Genomic DNA, 20,677 nt, shown 5'->3' with positions numbered 1-20,677 from the left:
TTTCTAGATATTAAAAGAAGTAATAATAGAAGTAAAAACACTTCTCTAGAGCTTCTAGATATATATAGGGCCTTTATTTCCTTATTTTTTTTTAGATATAATTTATATTATAAATATTATAAATACTAATTTACTAAATATAACTATTAATTTTTATATTTTTTAATTAATTAATTACTTTACTTCTAATATATCTCTTTTAATTCTTTATTTAATTCTAGTTTCTCATACATTTTATTAATGTATTTATAGGCAAGTAAAGTAATATTTTAATATTACTATTTTAGAAATATATTTTTCTAGTATCTAGTTTTTACTTTTCCCTATTACTAAAGAGTCTATTAATAATTAGTTTACTAATAATTAGTTTACTAATAATTAGTTTACTAATAATTAGTTTACTAAAAATAAAGCTATATAGAATTAAAGGCTTATTAAAGAAAGTAATAAGAAAATTCTTATTATTCGGAAATATATAGATATTAAATAATAGTTATAAAAGCCTAATACTTTATTTTCTAGTAAAACTAAAGTAAAGAAATACTATTAGGCTAATATTAAATATAAATCCTAATTATATAAGCTTTAGAATAATTAGATATATTATAAGAAATATTATAATATTTATTATAATAAGATTCTTTTAGTTTAATATACTCTTTATTATAATAATACCTTTGAGATTTTAATTACTATTTATAAAAAATTAATATATATAAGTAAATATTTCTTTAAATTTATTAATTTTTATATTAATTATATAATAGCCTTTAATATTATATTTAAATATATAAAGCGAATTTAGTATAACTTATTTCATAATAATTATACTTAAATAATTACCTATTATACTTATTATAATAAAAAAAAGATTTAAAAAAAATAATACAGGAATTATACTTATCTAATTTTATTATTTTAGCTAGTATATAATTCTGAATTTAATAAATTTCTATATAAGTATTTCCTAAACTATATAATTTATTTTTATATTTTTTATATTTCCTATATTTTTAAGCTTTTATTATAATTTTACGATTTTTGTAATTTTTTTTTAGAAAATTTCCAGGAAATTCTAATAATTTTTATTTATATTATTTACTAATATTATTATAATATAATTCAGATAGGGAATATATATAAATCTAGTAATTAAAATACTATTTTTTCAAGTTTATTTAAATTTGTAATCTTAAGGCTAAGATTATAAATAAAGATATAAACAAGTTTACTAAATAGCTAAATAATAATAAATATATTACTATTTTAGCCTATAATAATAAGAATAAGTTTAAGAGAAAAGTAATTAAAATTTATAAGAAAAAAGAAATAAAGATTATTTATAGATAAATTTATTATTTCTAATTTTAGAACTCTATTAAGGTTATTAATTAAATCTTTAAGAAATAATTGCGGGCTATAAGTAAATACTAGTATCTAATTATAAATATAATTACTTCTTTTAATTATATAAGTAATTAATACTATAATTATATTAGTTTTTTCTAAAAAATAATATATTATATAAGATCTAATTTAGATAAAAGCTATTTATTAATTTCCTAGGCTATAAAAAGAATACTTACTATATATATATAGCCCTTAGGGCCCTAGAGGCTATAAAAAAAGAAATTAATATTAATAAAAGTAATATTTCTAAATAAAATAAAGAAATAAAATAGAAGAAAATAGCTAAAAAGATAATTTTATTTAAACTAATTAAAAGAGTTATAGAATATATAAGAAAATAGTAAGAGAATATAGTAAAAAGGGCAAGTATTAAAGTTTTTAAATATAATATTTAAGAGATTATAACTTTATAGATTCCAAAATAATATTAATTTAGTATAGAAATAATAAGAATTCTAGTAAGAGTTTTAGAAAAGATTTTAAAGATATATAATTTCTGAGAATATACTTCTAATAAAAGCTAATTAAAAATAGAATTACCGGTTAATTATTAAATATAGCAAACTTATAATTCTCTGGCTATATAATATTCTTAATAAAGTTACTTTATAAGTAACCTATTCCGATTTGCCTATTACTAATATAGCCTGTAAAACAGAGAAAATTACTCTTTCTAAAATAATAATAAAGGAGAATAATCAGGATTTAATTTCGTTAGTTTAGAAGACTAGAAGGATATCTGAGAAAGTAAAGAAAAGAGTAGCTATTAAGTAAGTACGTGAGAATAGAGCTAGAGAAGGAGAACCAGGTAATCAAGTGGGCGTAAGGGTACTAAAAAGGGCTAGGCTAGCTATAGACGTACCTAGACAAAGCGGGAGGCATATATAATAAAGCTTAATTTGGATAAAATATTCTAATATATACTATTTTTGCTCTTTCCGAGGCCTTAATATTACCCGGTTGGGTAATCGGGACCCACTATGGAGCCCGAATCGTATTCCCGTCCCTATTAATTAATCGGGCTTCCGATTAATTAATCGTAGCGTGCGATTAATTAATCGCTCGTATTGACGAACGGGGTGGATCAGATCATCAGGCTCTTCAGAAACTTTTCTCAATTATGCTTGCGTAAACAAAAACAATGCCTTCGCTCTTGCAACAAGATTTATATCTCTGATCAGATATAATATCAATATGGCGGCTGAGGCAGATTCCGAGCTCGTCGATCGCTCCATTGAACGTAAAGACACAAAAACTTCTCAGCCAAAGGGGCCGACCATTCTACAATTCATTATTGCAACTTTAGCCTTCGCCCTTCTCGCAATTGTGATTCTCTTCGTCCAATCAGCCTATGTCGCCGTGGACCTCTCAAACAGGAACCTGCCGCTTAATAGGCTCTCAAAGACAGACAGTAGTACTACTCTAGCAATTGTCCGAGCCTCGCAAGGCGTCCTGTACATATGCATGACTTATGTGCTCAACGAGGCCTTTATGTTGTTGTTGTGGCTGCAGATGAACTCGCCAAAAGGAATCTCGTACCTAAGTCTCTTGGCCCTCTCTCCATCAACTATGCAATGGGGTACAGTTAGGCTACTTGTCTCGTCCGCGTCAAATTCTCAAGACAGAGTCTGGGCATGGTCTCGGTAATGCCGTACTTAACCTCTTTGCCTTCTCCTTATGCTAATGTTACACTTGGCAGGCTCTTCCTTCACTTGGCTCAGTGGCTATCTGGGCTGGTTCTCTTTTGTATGTGCTCCCAGCTCAATCGACCTGCGGCACTTTCTGCTTAGAGTTATCTAATACAATAATCAGTCAACACGTCTTTCCTGACAGTGTATGATGTTGCGACCACCTACAACGTCACCGCAGGCATAGGAGCTTTCAATGGAACACTCGTACAACCTTTCTTCACTAACCTCAAAACATTAGTCCCGGGCGATCCGTATACACTTCTGCCGTTCCAATACTTTGCAGCAGTGTACATCCTTGTTATCAACCCGCTAATCTCGACAATCTCGACGCCGGTCCACTGCTCGGGCGAGAGCTGTGTGTCGTATCTTCTCTCAGGCGGCCTCTCCCAGTCCGAACCATGGGATTCGGCAACATTCTCAGACTATCAGGACTATCAGATGGCCAGGGTTGACAATACGCCATCCGTTCAGATAGACTTTTCAAGTCCTGTTTCAGACGTATTTACAGATGCGGATTGCGACCAGTTTGGCTCGTCAGACAGCCCCATTGCAATGCGGTTCTGCGTCGTCAACGACGAGGCAGTGACGAACGCACTGAGAGCAGGTCTGTCTGCGTCACTCAACGTTGATTTCCATATAGCTTAGTTCGATTCTCCTTGCTAACGCCTTCTTGTTACAGGCCTCTTTGTCTGCGCGAACGGCACTAATAATGGACAATGCGATATCGGGACACCATGGAACAACATCACCACCCGTATCGAATTCTATACCCGCGAGGCGACCGTCATCGCCTCGCGTTCTAACTACACAATTGTCAGCGTAGAGAGCATCACGTCACCAGAGATGGTGACAGATATTGATCTTACAGCATACAGAGAAGTCCTGCGCTGGCTGCTCAACTACACCGCATCCGACATCCCGGCACCCTCCTCCATCGCCCAGAGCTTCTTCAACTCGTACGCCCAGCTCGATAGCCCGTATACGTACGGCATTGCTCAGCAGAACTTCCAGAGCATAGTCGCCTTCCCCTTCTGGCTTTTCAACAATAATAATTGGGGGAATATAGCAGTCAAGTCCGATATGCTTGAGGCTGGCTTGTCGCCGCAGTTCTATACTACGGTTTCGATTGTGGAGCCATACGTCAAGTTGAAGTTCGATAATGCGATGTTTGTCCTTTGTGTGGTGTTACAGGGCTTGGTGCTCGTCTTCGTGTGGACCGTCTTGGTATGGACGTGCCTCCGACGATCGAGCTTGACATTTCCAGTATCTGCTTTTCCGTTCTTTGACGCTAGGCACAAGCTCTTGATGGATGGAGAAGAGGGGATTAGTGGCCGTCTGGCAGCAAGGGCACAGACTTCTGAAATAATAAGGACGATGAAGAACGCGAGAGTACGGATTAAGGAGGACTAGAACTTGGTAGGAGGACTGGCGAACGATAAAGCTGAAATATGGTGGTTGTTGATTGATGGTAGATATCCCTTTACAACCGCTGTTTGCGGCTTGAAATAAAGACACATCAGCAATAGCTTGATGATCAATGTGGGGGATTGTAAAATTATAAATCGTCCTGTAGTGCACTTCAGTCCTGCTTTCTCACTGGGTGTTCTAGGAAGCACTAAATAGGGAGTACTAAATAGGGAGTACTAAATAGGGAGTACTAGATAGGGAGTACTAAATAGGGAGTACTAAATAGGGAGTACTGGGCCTCTAGAGAGAGGGAGGGAGGAAGGGAGAGAGAGTGGGGTGCGCTGGAAGCCATTTACTTGACTTTGAAGATACTCCCTTATAATATTTGATCACGCTTTTATATGTAATCAGAGCACGTGTAATTACGTAAAGTGCGATTAGGGCCAAGGATTTAAGCCCGATCGTATCTCAGGAAATAAACCTTACCTCCTTTTTACCCTTTGAAATCACAAATTCCAACAGATCCAAAATCGGCCCCGGCAGGCATCCTTGTAAGTTTGACAGAGAGAACGAGAACGGATACTGCCACGATGTCGTAATAGATTAGGAAGGGTGGCCAGTATATCAAAAAATAATTAAGGTAATTAATTGTATTTAATTAAATCAAGTAAATAATTAATTATAATTTGATTATCGACTTCTAAAAAAAAATTAATTATTAGAAAATTTATAATTAAATATAATTAATTATTTCTAATTATTATATGAAACCCATATAAAAGTTATATAAGTAATAAATTCTCTTCTTTTTCTTTAAATAATATATAACTAAATTATAAAGAGTATAACGGCGGGATTAATATAATAGTCAAAGGCGCAAAGTTTAAAGAATCTTATATATTAGAAAATACTAAGCTATGGAATAAAGTAGGGAGAATGCCTCGACCTTTAGTATTATTCCGTCCAAGTAATTCTGGCTTAGCTTCGTTTTATACCTGTTTCCGATATCCTGTTTTTGGCAGATTATACCCTTATACCAGCTGTTATATTACCCCCCCCCCTAAAGAGAAGTCTAAATGCCCTTATTTAGGGGATTATTTAGCCGTAGTATAGAAAAGAAAAAAGAGGAAATAACGGCTATTAACCCTATTCCGTCTAATCTCTATAGCTTACTTATAATCGAAGCATGGTCTTGACTCTGCCAGAATAACCCAGTTCCTAGTATGTTCCGGCTAGTCCTTAGTATCCGTCGCTCGCATTATACCTATACCCATATTAATAATATAGTCTAGGAGTACTATATAGGCTATAGCTAATATTAGGACTATTATTATTAGGCGGTCTTTAAATAGGGATAGCAGATTGAGTTTATTCATTAATATAGGCTTTAATATAGTAGCTTGCTTGCCTTTCTTCTTAGTTAGGATAGTAGTATTTGGCTTAATTATACCGTTTTTAAGCTACTTAATTAACTTCTGGGCCTTTTCGAGCTTAATATATATATCCTTAAGTTATTCTTCTATAGTAAAGACTTATATATTAAGGGCGGTTATTTGAGCTACTTTATTATTAAATTCCCGGGCCTTGAGCTATATGATTTTAGTTTTATAGAAGCTTCTAAAAGGTTTTCTGATTTCTTAAATAATATTATTTACTAATTTATTAATATCTATAAGGTATTACTTCTTTAATTTGGTATTTAGGATTATTTTCTAGCTCTTAGTTTCAGACTAGTACTTTATATAATAACTAGTACTTGGTACTATATATCTTCTAGTTATAATACGTATCTTAATACTAGTTTAGTTACCTTTATTATAGTTAGAGTTTTCTTTATTACTAGAAGTCTTTTTATCCTTAGTCTTTTTATTATTAGAATCCTTACTATTATCTAATACCTTATATTTCTTGAATAAGCTAGCCTTACTCTTTTTAATTTTTTTAGTATTTGGCTTTATAAGATTAATAAGGAAGCCCTTATTAGTACTATCTATTCCGCTTATTAGACTATTAGGCTTATTATTACTAGTAACTAAAACCTCTATTTTATTATTCTTAGAACTTTTTGCTAAGATATTCTCTATAGTAATTTCAGGTATATTCTCAAGAGTAATATAGGCTATATTTTATATATTAACTTGTTCTTAGGTAAGGAAATTACTATTTTCGTTTATAAAGGTAGTTTGGCTAGTAATTATATTAATAATAGTAATAGTTACTAAACTTGAGATACTATTATTATTACTTAAGTTATTTAGGATCTAGTAAGCTGCCTTACTTAGTCCGGCTATAGATAATATATTACCGGGATTTCTTATCTATTTCGTCTTTATTAATAGTTCTATTAAGGCAGTAGTAGTAGTATAAATAGTTAAGGTTATAAAGATTAAAGTAGTTAAAAAGGTTTTCCTTAATTTTTAATAATATTTTGAATTAATATAGGTAAGTATTTATCTTTAGCTTAGCTTTAAGAATTTACTTTTTTTTTTTATAATTTACTTAGATAATAGAGTATAATCTAGTATAGTAAAGAAAGATATTTTGCCCAGATTTCTAAAAAAGAAAATAAATACTAATATAATAAAATAAAAGAAATATACTAGGATTTAAATAAAATCCGGGAAATATTTAGGTTTTTCTTCTTTTTCTCTAGTTATAGAGACCTTATTATTAAGGTTTATTATTATCTAGATAGTCTTTATTAAACTTATTTTCTTTAGTATACTAGATTTATTTATTTAGCTAGATAAAAGGTCCTGTTTTACCGGAGTTCTACTTATAAAATTTATATAGTTTAAATACTAAGTTCTTAAAGTTTAATATAAGGTATTATTTATTATTTATATCCTATTTCTTCTATTTAATTTTATAATAAAACTTACTATAAAGTACTTTAGAAAAAAGGATCTTTTCGATTTTTTATTTAAGTTTACTATTAACTTTAGTAGAACTAGGCTCTTTATTAGTTTGGCTAGATAATAGGTTAGTAGGATTCTTATAAAGCTTATCTATATAGAAAATTAGCCAAATCCTATATAATAGGAGAAGGTCTAATTAATATAAATAGCCGACTATTTTATTAATCTTAAATAGTCTAGTAAGGAAGTAGTCTAATTTATTAGATAAACGGTTCGTTTTTTATGTTTTTTTAATTATATAGATTATATTTCCTGAATTAAAGTCTAGTTCTTACCGTTTCTTATTAGCTTACTTGGCTTAATACTCCTAAGCTACCACTATATATTCTCGGGTATAATTAATAGTAGTATTAATTCTCTTAGCCTACTATTATATTTTTTTCTAATTAAGTTTCTTTCTCGGTATTTTGAATTCTATTATTAATAGTATCTAGTTAAAGTTTAGCCTGAGTTTATATCTATAGTCGACTATTAAGGGAAATAAGCTAGTTAATTTATATAGATAGGTAGTACCTATAGTATTAAATACCGGAAGTAAATCTGCCTAATTATTCTAGAAGTAATTAATAAAGAAATAAAGTCGAGTATTAATAATCTAGTTAATAATTTCTGTTTATTTATTAGTTTGGGTATATTCTATAGTTAAGAGCTTTAGCTTAGTTCTAGTTAATCTTAATAGTTTATTTATAAAGTCTAAAATAAATTAGGGTTCTTAATTACTTATAATAGTAAGAAGAGATTCTCGGAATTACTAGATATAATAATAGAATAGGCCGGTAGTAATTCTAGCTATAGTATTCTTAGTTATTAGTAAGCTTATATATTATTTAGATAATTAATTAACTATAATAAATATATTATTATATCTCTTATTTATAAAGCCAGGAATATAGAAGTCTATAGACAAATTGTCTTATATTTTTAGGGAAACCGGTAATAGGTATAATAGGCCTAGTATTTTGTCTTTTAGCTTATAAGACCTTTAATATTTATAGTAGTTTACTATAAAGCGGTTAATATCTATAGAAAGAGTAAGCTACTAGTAAAGTTTCTAAACTAGGATTTTTATTTTATTTTAACCGGGATATATAGTAGTTATTATATTATAAATTTATTATAGGAGCCTAGTTTATAGATTATTATATCCGTCCGGTATAATAAGTCTTTTATTATAAAATATATAGCTATTTAATATTTTTTATAGATCTATATTTTCCCGGGCTTTCTTATATTTGTTCTCTAGAACTAGGTTTGTCCAATTAGCTTATAGGACTTTAACTATAACTAATAGCTTATCTATTTCTTTTACCTTAGTAGAAATATAAGCTATATCTTTTATTTTAGTAGAAGCGAGAATTAGATCTAATAAGATAACTTATCTAGTTCTTTTAGCTTCCTTAGCCTGCTTCTGGGTTAGTATAAGCTTATTCTTTTAGGATAAGATATTAGTAATAGTATTATTTTTATTTGGCTAATAAGTAATCTAATAATAGAATTATAATAGGAAACTTATCTATTAGATTTATTATTTATTTAAGGGCCTCTTAGTACCAAAATACTCGAGAGCTTTATAATTAGTAATAATTAGAAAATTAGGTAAGCTAATTAGTTCTACCTACTATTTCCGGAGTCCTTAGATAATAGTAAGAAGTTCCTTATTATAAATTTTATAGTAGCTCTCGGCTTTTTAAAGAGCTTTGGAATAGAATAAGACTAGGTACTATTATCCGTTTTCTAGACTTTTTTAAAAGAATATACCTATAGCGGCTAGGTCTAAATAATTAGTTTCCAGGCAAGTTTCCCTATTATATTTGAAATAGAGAAGTATAGGAATAAAGAAAAGCAGATTCTTAAACTAATTAAAGGTATCTAGCTAGGTTTTATTAAGTATAAACTTTGGCGGAATATCTCTTTTAGTTAGATAGTTTAGGGAGCAGGAGATATATCTATAGGCTTAGATAAACCTATAATAGAAGTTATAGAAGCCTAAAAATAACTATATTTCCCTTTTTATTATAGATTAATACTAGTTTCGGATAATAGAGATTTTGGTAGGGTTTATTTATATACCCTAATCCGAGATAATAAATCCTAAAAATATTATTTTAGAGATTTTAAATTTGTATTTATAAATATTAACTTATAATCCGGTATCCTAGAGCTTTTATAAGACCGTTCTAATATATTATTAATACTTCTTTTTATTTTTAGAGAAGATTAGTATATTATTAATATAGGCCAAGTAAAAATTATCTAAATAGTTTATTAGAATAATATTAATATATTATTAGAAGGTTACTAGACTATTATAAAGTCTAAATAGTAGAACTACTAGTTTAAAGAATCTATATCTTGTCCTAAAAGCTACTTATATTATAGAAGCTAGTTTTATATAAATTCGATTAAAAGTATATTAAATATCTAATTTGGTAAATACTAATAATTTAGCTAATTAGTTAAAAGTCTCGGTAATAAGTAATAGGAAATAGTAGTTTTTTTTTATTATAATATTTAGCTATTAATAGTTAATATAAAATTATAGGCTATTGTCTTTCTTTTTAATAAATAAGACTAGTAATAAGAAAAGGAATTTGGATAGCTTAATAAAATTCTTTTTTAGGTTCTTAATAAGATACTCTCTTATTTTTTCGAGTTTATTAGAGCTTATCTTATAGAAGTAAGCTATTCTTATTAAGAGATCTGGTCTATTAAAGTAGAGCTTATAGTTAAAGGGTTAAGACTAGGGAAGCTTATTTACTACTTTTTTAGAAAATGCCCTGGCTATATTATATAGCTATATAAGAAGAGATATCCGGAGTTCTTAAAGTTCTTTAGAGTCAAAAAATAGTATATTACTAAGGGTATTGGATTTGTCTATATTTAGGGAATATATTAGGTTACTAGTTTGAGTATAGTATCCGGTAAACTATAGTATTAGTTATCTAATTACTACGGATAGTAGTAGATATCTCTTTAATTTATAACCCTATTTCTCAAGTATATAATTAATCTTATTAATAGTAACTAATCCGATCAAGTTACCGGGGTCTTTAGTATTTAATTAGAAGGCAGCCGCTTTAATAAAATAGCGGGAATAGTCTAGTAGCTTGACTATTTCGAGAGTATTAAGGTCTAGCTCTTTCTTTCTTACCTAGTATTTAGCTTTTCTTATAAAAAGGTCTTATAAAGAAATAAGAAGTATATTCTTTTACTTCTCGGGTCTGGTTTTACTAGTTCCTTTTAGGATCCTAGTTAGAGTATCTTTAGAATAGTTATCTTTTTAATATTTCTTATTAAAATATTAGATTTTCTAAGTAAGATCTGGCTAATTTATCTTATAGTTCTCTAGCTAATAGAGTTAATTCTATTAATAGTCCGGTAAAATATTATACTTTACTAGCTATTTCCTTTCCAGGATTATATTATAAGAGCCGAAGTTAGTAGTAAGTAGGTATTATTAAGTTTAGGAGTACTAATTAATAGCTAGATCTATAGTAGCTAGATATTAAATAGCTTTACTAGGTTATTTATTAAAATCTTATAAGGAAACAGGGATTTTGAGTTTATATAAGGGTATTTATAGTACTTTTATTAAAGGGCAAATATGCTTTTAATTAATTAGAATATATATATTTGCTCTGGTATTTATTAAGTATTAGAAGGTTATAGTTTTGCTTTTCTAGTATATTTAATAATTAATAAAGAACTAGTTCCTGCTAATTAGCTAAGTAAGATCTATAGGTTCTTAGTAAAATTCTTGCTTTAGGAGATCTATTTCTATATCTAGAGCTAGACTTTTCCCGACTTATTAATATTATACTTCTTATTAGATAATAGGTAAAAGTCGGTATTCTTATTATTTATTCCTAAATTATTAGCTTTCTCTAAATAATTCTTTTTAATAGGTATAATTTTATTAAAGTCAGGATAAGTACTTTTTATATATTCAGGCTTTCTATAGCTATAATAATAAAGGCCTTCTAGCTAGTCTAGTCTCTTCTTAAATTCTCGGCGGACTGCCTTTTTTAGCTATAAGAATACCGGCTACTAAGATTAATCCGTTAGATATAGGATTACTATAGCTTCTTGAATTCCGGTAGGCTTTCTAGCCCGAGGTAATATTTAGTAGTAAGTAGTTTCTACTAGTTATTTCTCCTAGAATTACTAATTTTTAATTAAGAGAAGCCTATTCTCTTATTCTATATATTATTTAGTAAGGTCCCTGGAAATATTAAACTTCTTATTACCCAAGCTTTTAAATAGCTCGAGATTTATTTTATCTATTAAGTTATTATATTAGTTATCTAGTAACTTCTCTAGTTTTATTATTAAATAAGTAAACTTTGCCCAGAATACCGGAAATAGCTTATTCTCTTATCTCAGGTACTAGTATATCTCTTTTGCTTCCTAGTACTTTATTTCTTTGCTTTTATTATAAGCTTACTAGAGAATCTTAAAGATCTATTTAGTAATTAAAATCTGTCTAACTAATCCAGGTTCTAGTTAATTATAGATAAAGTTACAGGTATTTCTAGTAACTAATTATATTATATAAGTAATCTTTAGTAGTTTGCTATTAAATTCAGAGAAGTTCTATATTAGTTTATTTCTTATATTAAATATCTAGTTATTAATCTAGTAATTATTTTTACTCATAAATAGAATAGGATCCTTAATTCTAATAAGCCATAATTAATTACTATAAATAAAAAGCGGAAAAGAGCCTTAGTATTAGTTCCCAAATAGTTCTCCTAATAGGAATCTATAATATTCCTGAATATCTGCCTATTTGGATCTCTATTTTATTACTTCTTTTTATACTAATCTTTCTTTTATATAAAATTAACTAGTAATTACCTCTAGCTTATTAATTTTCTTAGTAAGTTAGTTAATATATAAGTGGAATTTCTAGTAGTATTCTGCTTATTTATTAGCTATAAGGTAATATTTATTAATAAGGTTATCTTATATAAGTAATCTCTATTAGGCCTTATTTATTTTCGGAATATTTATACTAATTTTAAGTTTTAAGTTAGCTAGCTATTTCTTAATATCTTTTTCCGAGATAGTATTATAATAGCTTTTCCGGTAATATAAGTTTATAATATTAAAGTCTGGCTTTTCTATTTTATTATACTAGGGCCTCTTATCTAATATACCTATAGTAGTAGTACTTGGCCCCGGGCCATTTATAGTAGCTTTAGAAAGGGTATTAGCTATAGAAGTAAGTACTAAGTAAGTTCTTCTTATTTAATATTAGTAAACTATAACTAATTATTATCTTATCTAGTTTTAAGTTAGTAGACTAAAACCGACTATTATCTTTTCTTGTTTTAAATCGGTAGACTACTACTAATTCTTCCTATACTAGGGAAAGAGGCCGGTTCTTTTACTCTCGTTAGTATTAAGGGAATATTATCTACTCTAGTTAAGGGTCAGGCTCCGAGATTAACCGGATTATAGAGAATAATATCTTTCTTCTTTTATATTAGTAGAGAACTAATTACTGGGAGGGGAATATTATCTGCTCTAGTTAAGGGTCAGGCTCCGAGATTAACTAGGTTATAGAGGACATTTGTACTTCTAGTTAAGCTCTCTGGTTCTTTATAGTTCGAGGAGGTTATTAAATATTAAAAGCGGTATTCTGTCTTTGCTTTCCAAGGATAAATATAAGTCTTTTGCCGGCAGTATTATATCGCCTCTATAGGCCGAGTCGAGTAAGCTTAGTATTATATAATAGCGGGATTAATATAATAGTTAAAGGCGCAAAGTTCAAAGAATCTTATATATTAGAAAATACTAAGCTATGGAACAAAGTAGGAAGGATGCCTCGACCTTTAGTATTATTCCGTCCAAGCAATTCTGGCTTAGCTTCGTTTTGTGCCTGTTTCCGATATCCTGTCCTTGGCAGATCATGCCCTTACGCCAGCCGTTATAAAGAGAGTAAAGGTTAATTGATTTCCAAAGAAGAGAGAAGGAGAGCAAGGTAATATATATGTGAATTATTTGCTCTATATATTATATGACCGCACTCACGTGACTAGAGAAGTCAAAACCCCTACTATAGTACTTATTTACAAAGATAAGTAAAGCGAGTAAAGGCGGGATACTAGCTATTAAGCCTATAATAGTAAGGCGATATCTAAATTAGGGTAAAATATGCTTTACTTTTGCGCCATAATGCTTATATTATCTTTGTAGTCACGTGTAATAACACGTGACCCAGTAATTAATTATATTTAATTAAATTAAGCAAATAATTAATTATTATTTAATTACTACGATTCTGACTTAATTTAATTTGATTACCGGCCAATAATTATAATTAATTAAATTATTTGACACACTAAGGGTGGCTGTATTCCAGGCATTGATATTATATTTAGAAAACATGGAAACTGTAACCGATTCTCTTGGGAGCTAGAAGAGGACCCCCTAAGCATGATCCAGCTGACTCATGAGCGTACTCAGAGCTCAGGGTTCGGCTCAGGTTAGAGCAGCGACTGTTCCGGTCCAAAGACGGAAATGTACTTTGGTGAGCGCAATTGTCGTCTGAGACTTTGGAGGTAGCCAAACAATCTTAACAGATAGTCTCTGTTTTCTAGTAACCAATCACGAGGAAAAGTGACAATCACACTCGAGATTTAATTTGAAGCAAGTTAGTAAGAAGTGCATAGAATAGAAGACTTGTTAAAGCTACCTACCTTTCCCCTCTGTTCCCCCCAACCTCCCTTTTCTATCTTCTCAGACCATCACCTTTCTTGACTTATCACAGCACGCTTGCATCAACTACTCTTTCGAAACCAAAAAATATCAAACATCTCAAGCACTCCAAGAGACAGCCTTACCACTACTCAAATTTCATTTCCGGGACGGAAAGAGGGGAGTAACAGGACGGAACAGATCCAGTAAAAGCATTTCGGAATTCTACCAGAGATAGCTCTACCCTTCGATTTCCCAGAACCTCTCGGTCCAACGGGGCGTCACACAGTTCTGCCAAAATGAGCTCTACCATACATGGTACATCGCGAACCCAGGGGAACTTAAAGCTCATTCCAGGACAACACAGACTCGACGAACTAGTGATGCTTATCGTCAAGAACTCTCGAGACCGAGGAGACAGTCTTACATCCCTTCAGAAAGAAGCCTTGAGAGCCACCTCAAAAGGGCAGGTTTTAGGCAGCGGCAAATCCACCTACGAACTCATAAAATTTTACCAACCGATATTCGACAAACTTTTTTTTCTCGGGAGCCTAAAAGGTCGATTAAAGATAACTGCGACAGGCAAATGGGCAAACCAGGAAGGAAATTATGGATGGGCAAACTTTGACAGCCAACGCCGTGACAAGGCAAAGATAGCTGTCAATACTATGATGGACAACGGGCAAAATAGAATATTGAGGCATATGGGAACTTTGCTTCATGAGATGATTCAGGGATTCTTGCTGATCTATATGGTCCCGCGCTACAACAAGGAACGTCGGTCGTTCAATAATGGACATGGTTATACGGGGCATGGATCTGCCTGGCATGATATTGCTTACGCGTTGGAGAAAGCTTCCGATCACTCTACTTTGATGGACATCAAATTGCCTATGGGCCGTGACGTTGCCTTATGGGGAGAGATGGTGCAGGCGCAGACTAGAGGGGAGAAAATAGACCCGAACAAGTGGGGCCTTGGTCAAAACAGACGCAAGAACCCTGGAAATATGTCCTGCTCGACATGCATGCCTGGGGGCCAGCTCAATCCTGGAGGACAACTGATTCCAGGAGGACAAATGATTCAGAGACAGAATAACTCATTCGGCATCCACATTATGGGGCCGGGTTGGCAGCAATTCATACAGATCCCGTACCTCTCAAACATCGGAGTACAGTTATAAGCTCCTACTTTCGAAAATATGGATTATCACGGGTAAATGGAGGTTCGGAATTACAGAACATCATACATGACGTGAAGATTATCGGTTTCCATTTGGAACGTGAATAGCTTCGATACATATTCGTAGATTTTATCTATCAAATTCAAAGAATCGCCTTTTACATTTAGATCTTAGAGCCAGTGACTAAATTATCACCATTAACGACAAGCTCTACTCTTGAAAAGTGAATGGAGATTTTGATACTGTGGTCATCACGTGATTCTCTCCCCTATTCCGACACTGTTGAAATTAGGGGCTGTGTACTAATGGGGCTTAAGCCATAGGCTTATTACTGAGTAGATTATGCCCTGTAAGGCTAAATCGGTTCAGCTGAGGTTGAATGGTTCAGTATAAGGCTCTCTGGTTTAGGGGTTTAGTGCATGTGACTTAGGGGGTTCAGGGCTATATATACGGGCTACTTACCACTGTAGAACAGCAGTCAATTCAGTACGTTTTACTTGGTTTACATTGCAAGCACGTGACCCTAGCTATATTGCTTTAGCTAGTTCAACAGACACCACTACCCTTCCAGCGCCAAATGCATCTTCTCCGACTAAACTCCTTCTTGATATGTTACAGTAGGCCGGGATAAAACTCGTAATTCTCAATCCAGAAGCTGCGAAATCGAAGCAAACATCATCCATGTCAAGAACATCCGTCCTTCTTCATATCAGACCATATGATCGCGAACTTTGGGTGTCAATGTACTCACTTTTCACTGCGCAAAAAGACACCTGTGCTTTAGGTTCTCTCCTTGCCCGATATTGCTAACTTCCATTGCCAACGTCCATTCTCATCTTCACAGCCCTCTATCAGGATCTTGGTCTCAAATCACCCCGCGGTCTCGTTACTCAGTGCTGTCTGTGCTTCTGGTGATTACTTCTAAGTAGAGATTTCCTCCGCGTTCCTGAAGAGAGTACTTAAAAGAGGTTGTAAGATTCCCAACTGCCACAAAATAATAAGCAGGCCAATCACCAAGGCAAGGAGGAACGATAAGTCGTGGTGGATCATCTTGATTTCAATTTAAACCCCAAATACACAAACTTAGTGCCAGTTCAAGAGAAATTTTTAACAAAGATGCAGGCCCGTTCAGATAGTGGAAGGGCGAGTTATAATAGATGATCCACATCACACCACGAATTGAAGGGGTGAGATGACGCAGTAACTAAAAAGCGCCAAGTGGTCTGATCACAATTCGACCACACATATAAGACCAAATCATGTCAGACGGCTCGTATCGGTATTCCATAGGGGAATGCTCCATGTTCGCAGGGCTGCCAATGAAACTCCTCATTTTGTTTTCCTCCTGTCCTCAGCTTTTAAGATTCCCGCCAAGAGGGCAAGGCAACAAAATCATATGCAAAAAATCTGACTTCGGCTGAAATCCGTAAAGGTATTGAATATACAACTTAATAACTAAATATAATGTACGGAGATCGTGGCATCAAGTGATGGATAAATACAAGGGATAAGCTTAAAAGGCGTGGCACCCCTTGTCAGAGGCTTACTAAGTATGGCTTATTTTCAGGGTAGGCTAGAAATACAAGGGCTTTCAGTGGCTGAGTTCGCTAGAAACGAGTGCTACAGTGGAGTTTTAGTACCGATGTCAATCCCATCACTTTATGCCGCGATATCCGTATGTATCCAATCCACCTCTGCTCCCTCCATAAATATACTTCCAGCACATCCCATCTCTTATATCGCAACTTTTCCCACGCCGGTCGCCACCAAAACCATTACCATGATCATTGTTCACAGTAAAAAAGAAAAACGAGAAACTATCCCCGTAACTTAAATCCAACGCGAAGCATTCTTGCAAGGGAGATGATCATAGAGCCGCCGAGGATGCAGACGCTGGAGAAGATTATCAGGTGGGAGAAGGAGCCGTGGTCTTGTGGGATGAGCGCGCCTTGGATTGGGAGACTTGTTAAGCCGCTGTGTATTGCCGTCAGTCGCCTTCCAGGAAGGAGGGAAACATTAACTTACCCAAACCCGATAACAGTCTGATACATGCCAAACCTTGTACCCAGACTCTCGACCGGCCCCAGCTCCGCAACACAAGGCATGAATACACTAATACAAGCACCCGTCGCAAAGCCCGCCATGGCACTGAGGGCAAAAACTTGTGCGTGCGTGGTATTCGGATTTCCTTCGAGTGGGAGCCAGAATGCGAGGAGGAGGATGGCGTTCATGAGCGAGACGATGGAGATCGAGTTCCAGCGGCCGAAGCGGTCAGCGAGGTAGGCGGGGAGGATACGGCCGATGATGGAGCTGCCGCTGAATCGAAGGAATCAGGTCCGGTCTTCAAATGAGGAGAAAGGAGGTGAGATGGGAAGGAAAGTTGCGAAAAAAAACTTGCTTTAGGATTACTATCGTGTATATTGCGAGGCTGTCGGAGAACTTGTGTCGGAGGCTCATGGTGGGCAGGTAGTTCCAGGTCGAGAAGAGACCGTAACTGCTATAAGTTAGTCGTTACCATACCTTGAATATGTGGTGGGAAGCATAAGGTAAACTCACACAACGAAGAAGGTGCCCAGGCAATAAACAGCGAAGATCCGCTGTCTGAACAACGCAAAATCCAGAAACTTGGCTTTCGGATCCCATTCCTTCTCCGGCAACCTCGTACGCATGAGGAAGCAGGACACTACTCCACAACTAGCGATGACGAGGGCGTTGACTCGGATAGCATTTGGGAAACCAATCTTCGGGATCAGGAAGTGGAGATAGATGGGGTGGATGACGCCTCCTATGCCGAAATCAGCACAACTGAATACTTGACAACGTCGAGATATAGCATACCAGTACTGCTACCAGCGAGCACGATACCCAACGCCAAAGCCTTCCTCTTATGGAAGAACTGTCCTGTCGACACGATGCCGCAAGAAAACAATCCACTCGCAGCGAGACCAAAGCCCACTCCTTGCGTAAGGAAGATCTGGTAGTACTCCGTCGAAAGACTCAGCATCGCAACGAAAAACGTACAAGCTATCGTACAAACAATGGCGATATATTTCGTGCCGTACGTATCGACGATTCGGCCAAAAAGTGCGCCGCCAGCCCACCTGCAACATACGATAACGTCAGTGGGTGAGTCACGGGGGAGGGATGGGACTCACATGAGGAACAGCTGCGTTGTGAAGATCCAGGAGATGGAAGAGGCGGAGTAGGATGACAGGAGTACTGCCTCGTAGTACGTTTGGAAGAGGCCCATGCTACTCGAGGTGAGACAAATCTATCATATGATGAAATCAGAGGGAGAAGGCGGAGGGGACTTACGAGTTCAACCACCCGAAGGTAGCAAAAAGTGCAAACCAACCACCGATAACACAAGTCCAACCCTCGAAGCCTCCATCGATAGGAAATTCGTCGCTTCTATCGGTCGTTTGTGTTGTCCTAGACAGGGCACCAGTACTCGCCGTCGTCGCACTGAATTCTCCTGATTCCTCATCGCCCTTCTTCGCCGAAATGATTAATGTGGATTCGCCTTCTGAAAAGTTGGTGAGCGTCATTACAAGCTCTGGAGGGCCTGCTTGATGACGGTGTTGTCGAGGGAGGAATTCGGTGTTTGTTGAAGAGGGTGGTTCGTCATATGTACACACAAGCGAGAGGGATATAAAAGTCCTCCCTCTATGGAAGGCGATGATCGTCTCCGCCTCCCAGTCTCCGGATATAATTTAGTGAACCCACGAACTGAAAAATCTTGTGATTTTATGCCGAGGCCAAGAAAGCACCGAGATACAGGGCAAGAAAGAGCGTGTACTGTAACGTTGGACAAAAACGGTTGACAACGTCGATCCAGTTTCACGGGATTTCCAAAGGGGTGCGCAGGTGAACAGCAGCGGCCGTTTCTCTGTGTTCCGGAAGGATGTTGGAGTAGGACAAATTCTCGAGAAAGGAAAGGGGGAGGAAGAGGAAGAAGAGAAAGAGGTTTCCAGACGACATCGAGTAACATCCGTTTGCATGTTGCCTTGCCTTACAAACGGATTCATGCACGTGACCGAGACATTTCAGTCAAGGAGGACAGGTTCAGAATTGACCACTCGTGGCAAGTCGCATTGATAGGTCCTCGTGAAAAGTTGGCAATACATGTTGCGTAAATGTTCGCAAAATGTCCTATTTGATATTAACAGCTCCGTCTCTCACATCTGAGATAATATCTTACCGAGAAACTGCCTTAGATCGACATCACCTGGATTTGAAATGCAGATGCAGTGCAATTATTCTCTCGAATGCACCTTCCCGAAAGAGATCAGATATCCAGTCTTTTATACGCTGTCGACCTTTATGATAGGTACCCGTTTCTGTAGCACCGGTGGTGGAAAGCTGGTGTTGAACAGACCGTTTGACGTTGAACGAGATTAGCGAGCCGCAAGCCCTGCCGCGAGTCTGTTGCACTGTTGCACTTGTGCCTCTACACTTGCAACGTCAGCTCGATTTGAAAGCGGTAGAAACCTTCCGCAAAATAAAAATGCCCAACTCCTCCACGCGTTGAAACCAGGTGGGCGACGAAAGCGAGGGTTTCGTTCGGCTGGTGTACGAATGAGAAGCCTGTTCCACCCAAAACTCACAAAGTAAGAAGGTGGAGACTGGTCTACAGCACTGTAGCAGTCAACTCAAGGCGGGTGTGGTAGCTCCTCGGGGAGCCAGACCTTTGTATTTTCACCAGTTCGCAGTGTGTTCAATTTCCTGGTCTCTGTCCTTCCTCGGCTTGCCTTTCCTTCCCCAGAAATTCTAGCTTCTGCCTGGCCTCTCCTTTTCCTGCGTGTATACCCTGCTTTTCCTTACCTGATGGCCAGGCAAGGAAATGCGGGTTATTGAAATCACTGCCAGTTCGCGTCAAAAACACCATTCTCGACAACTCACAGGAGAGGAGGCTGAACTGTTAATCCAGCCATCAAGGTATATTATGCTTTTGCATCTCCGTGCTTATCAACAGCCCAAGAAATGCCTTGAGGTGTGGTATCATTCATGAATTCGATCTTAAATGGAACGTGCGTGGTTGAGGCATGCGTGGGACTCCTTGTGATAAGTTGGTGTCCCCGACAGGGTTGTCAAAATGGGAGAAAGCATCTCACAAAGTGGAACCTCACCTTCACAACGTGAGAAGTGGAGGCCTTTGATGGATTATCTCGAAGAGCAGACATAAGCGCTTTCGTCAGTTCACCCGAAACAAACACTTTTGAGAAATCAGGAGTAGCAAACGCACCTCACAATTCTCAATCTCAAAAAGCGCCACACCAAGCAAACAAACCTGCATGCCACTTTTACAGAAAAAAAGTATTAAGAAAATTTCAACCAGCCCGAGAGCAGGTGTAGTAACAAAGGCGCA

At 35.1% G+C, this 20,677-nt stretch overlaps 3 protein-coding genes across 3 annotated transcripts; 2 read left to right on the top strand and 1 right to left on the bottom strand.

Moving 5' to 3' along the window:
• Window positions 1-2,604: 2,604 nt before the first annotated feature.
• K444DRAFT_663459 (uncharacterized protein) lies at window positions 2,605-4,696 on the top strand (the record flags this gene model as incomplete). The annotated part of the gene is made up of 4 exons (XM_024886833.1): window positions 2,605-3,053; window positions 3,110-3,156; window positions 3,223-3,705; window positions 3,781-4,696. 4 exons carry the CDS (start codon window positions 2,605-2,607, stop codon window positions 4,509-4,511), a joined length of 1,710 nt encoding a protein of 569 aa, XP_024736745.1. The 3' UTR covers window positions 4,512-4,696.
• A 9,731-nt stretch (window positions 4,697-14,427) lies between these two features.
• On the top strand, window positions 14,428-15,309 carry K444DRAFT_629712 (uncharacterized protein; the record flags this gene model as incomplete). The annotated part of the gene is made up of 1 exon (XM_024883099.1): window positions 14,428-15,309. The coding sequence occupies one exon, from the start codon at window positions 14,428-14,430 to the stop codon at window positions 15,307-15,309; it is 882 nt and encodes a 293-aa protein (XP_024736744.1).
• Window positions 15,310-16,828: 1,519 nt separating this feature from the next.
• On the bottom strand, window positions 16,829-19,215 carry K444DRAFT_612914 (MFS general substrate transporter). The gene is made up of 7 exons (XM_024880235.1): window positions 18,625-19,215; window positions 18,465-18,560; window positions 18,148-18,410; window positions 17,866-18,094; window positions 17,708-17,803; window positions 17,335-17,625; window positions 16,829-17,283 (listed from the first exon to the last, which is right to left on the bottom strand). Exons 1-7 carry the CDS (start codon window positions 18,855-18,857, stop codon window positions 17,127-17,129), a joined length of 1,365 nt encoding a protein of 454 aa, XP_024736743.1. The 5' UTR covers window positions 18,858-19,215; the 3' UTR covers window positions 16,829-17,126.
• Between the last annotated feature and the right edge of the window lie 1,462 nt (window positions 19,216-20,677).

The sequence above is a fragment of the Hyaloscypha bicolor genome (genome assembly GCF_002865645.1).
Source record: "Hyaloscypha bicolor E unplaced genomic scaffold K444scaffold_73, whole genome shotgun sequence".
Lineage (NCBI taxonomy): Eukaryota > Fungi > Ascomycota > Leotiomycetes > Helotiales > Hyaloscyphaceae > Hyaloscypha > Hyaloscypha bicolor.
Note: the sequence above shows the minus strand (reverse complement) of the source record. Positions and strands in the feature narration are given on the sequence as shown.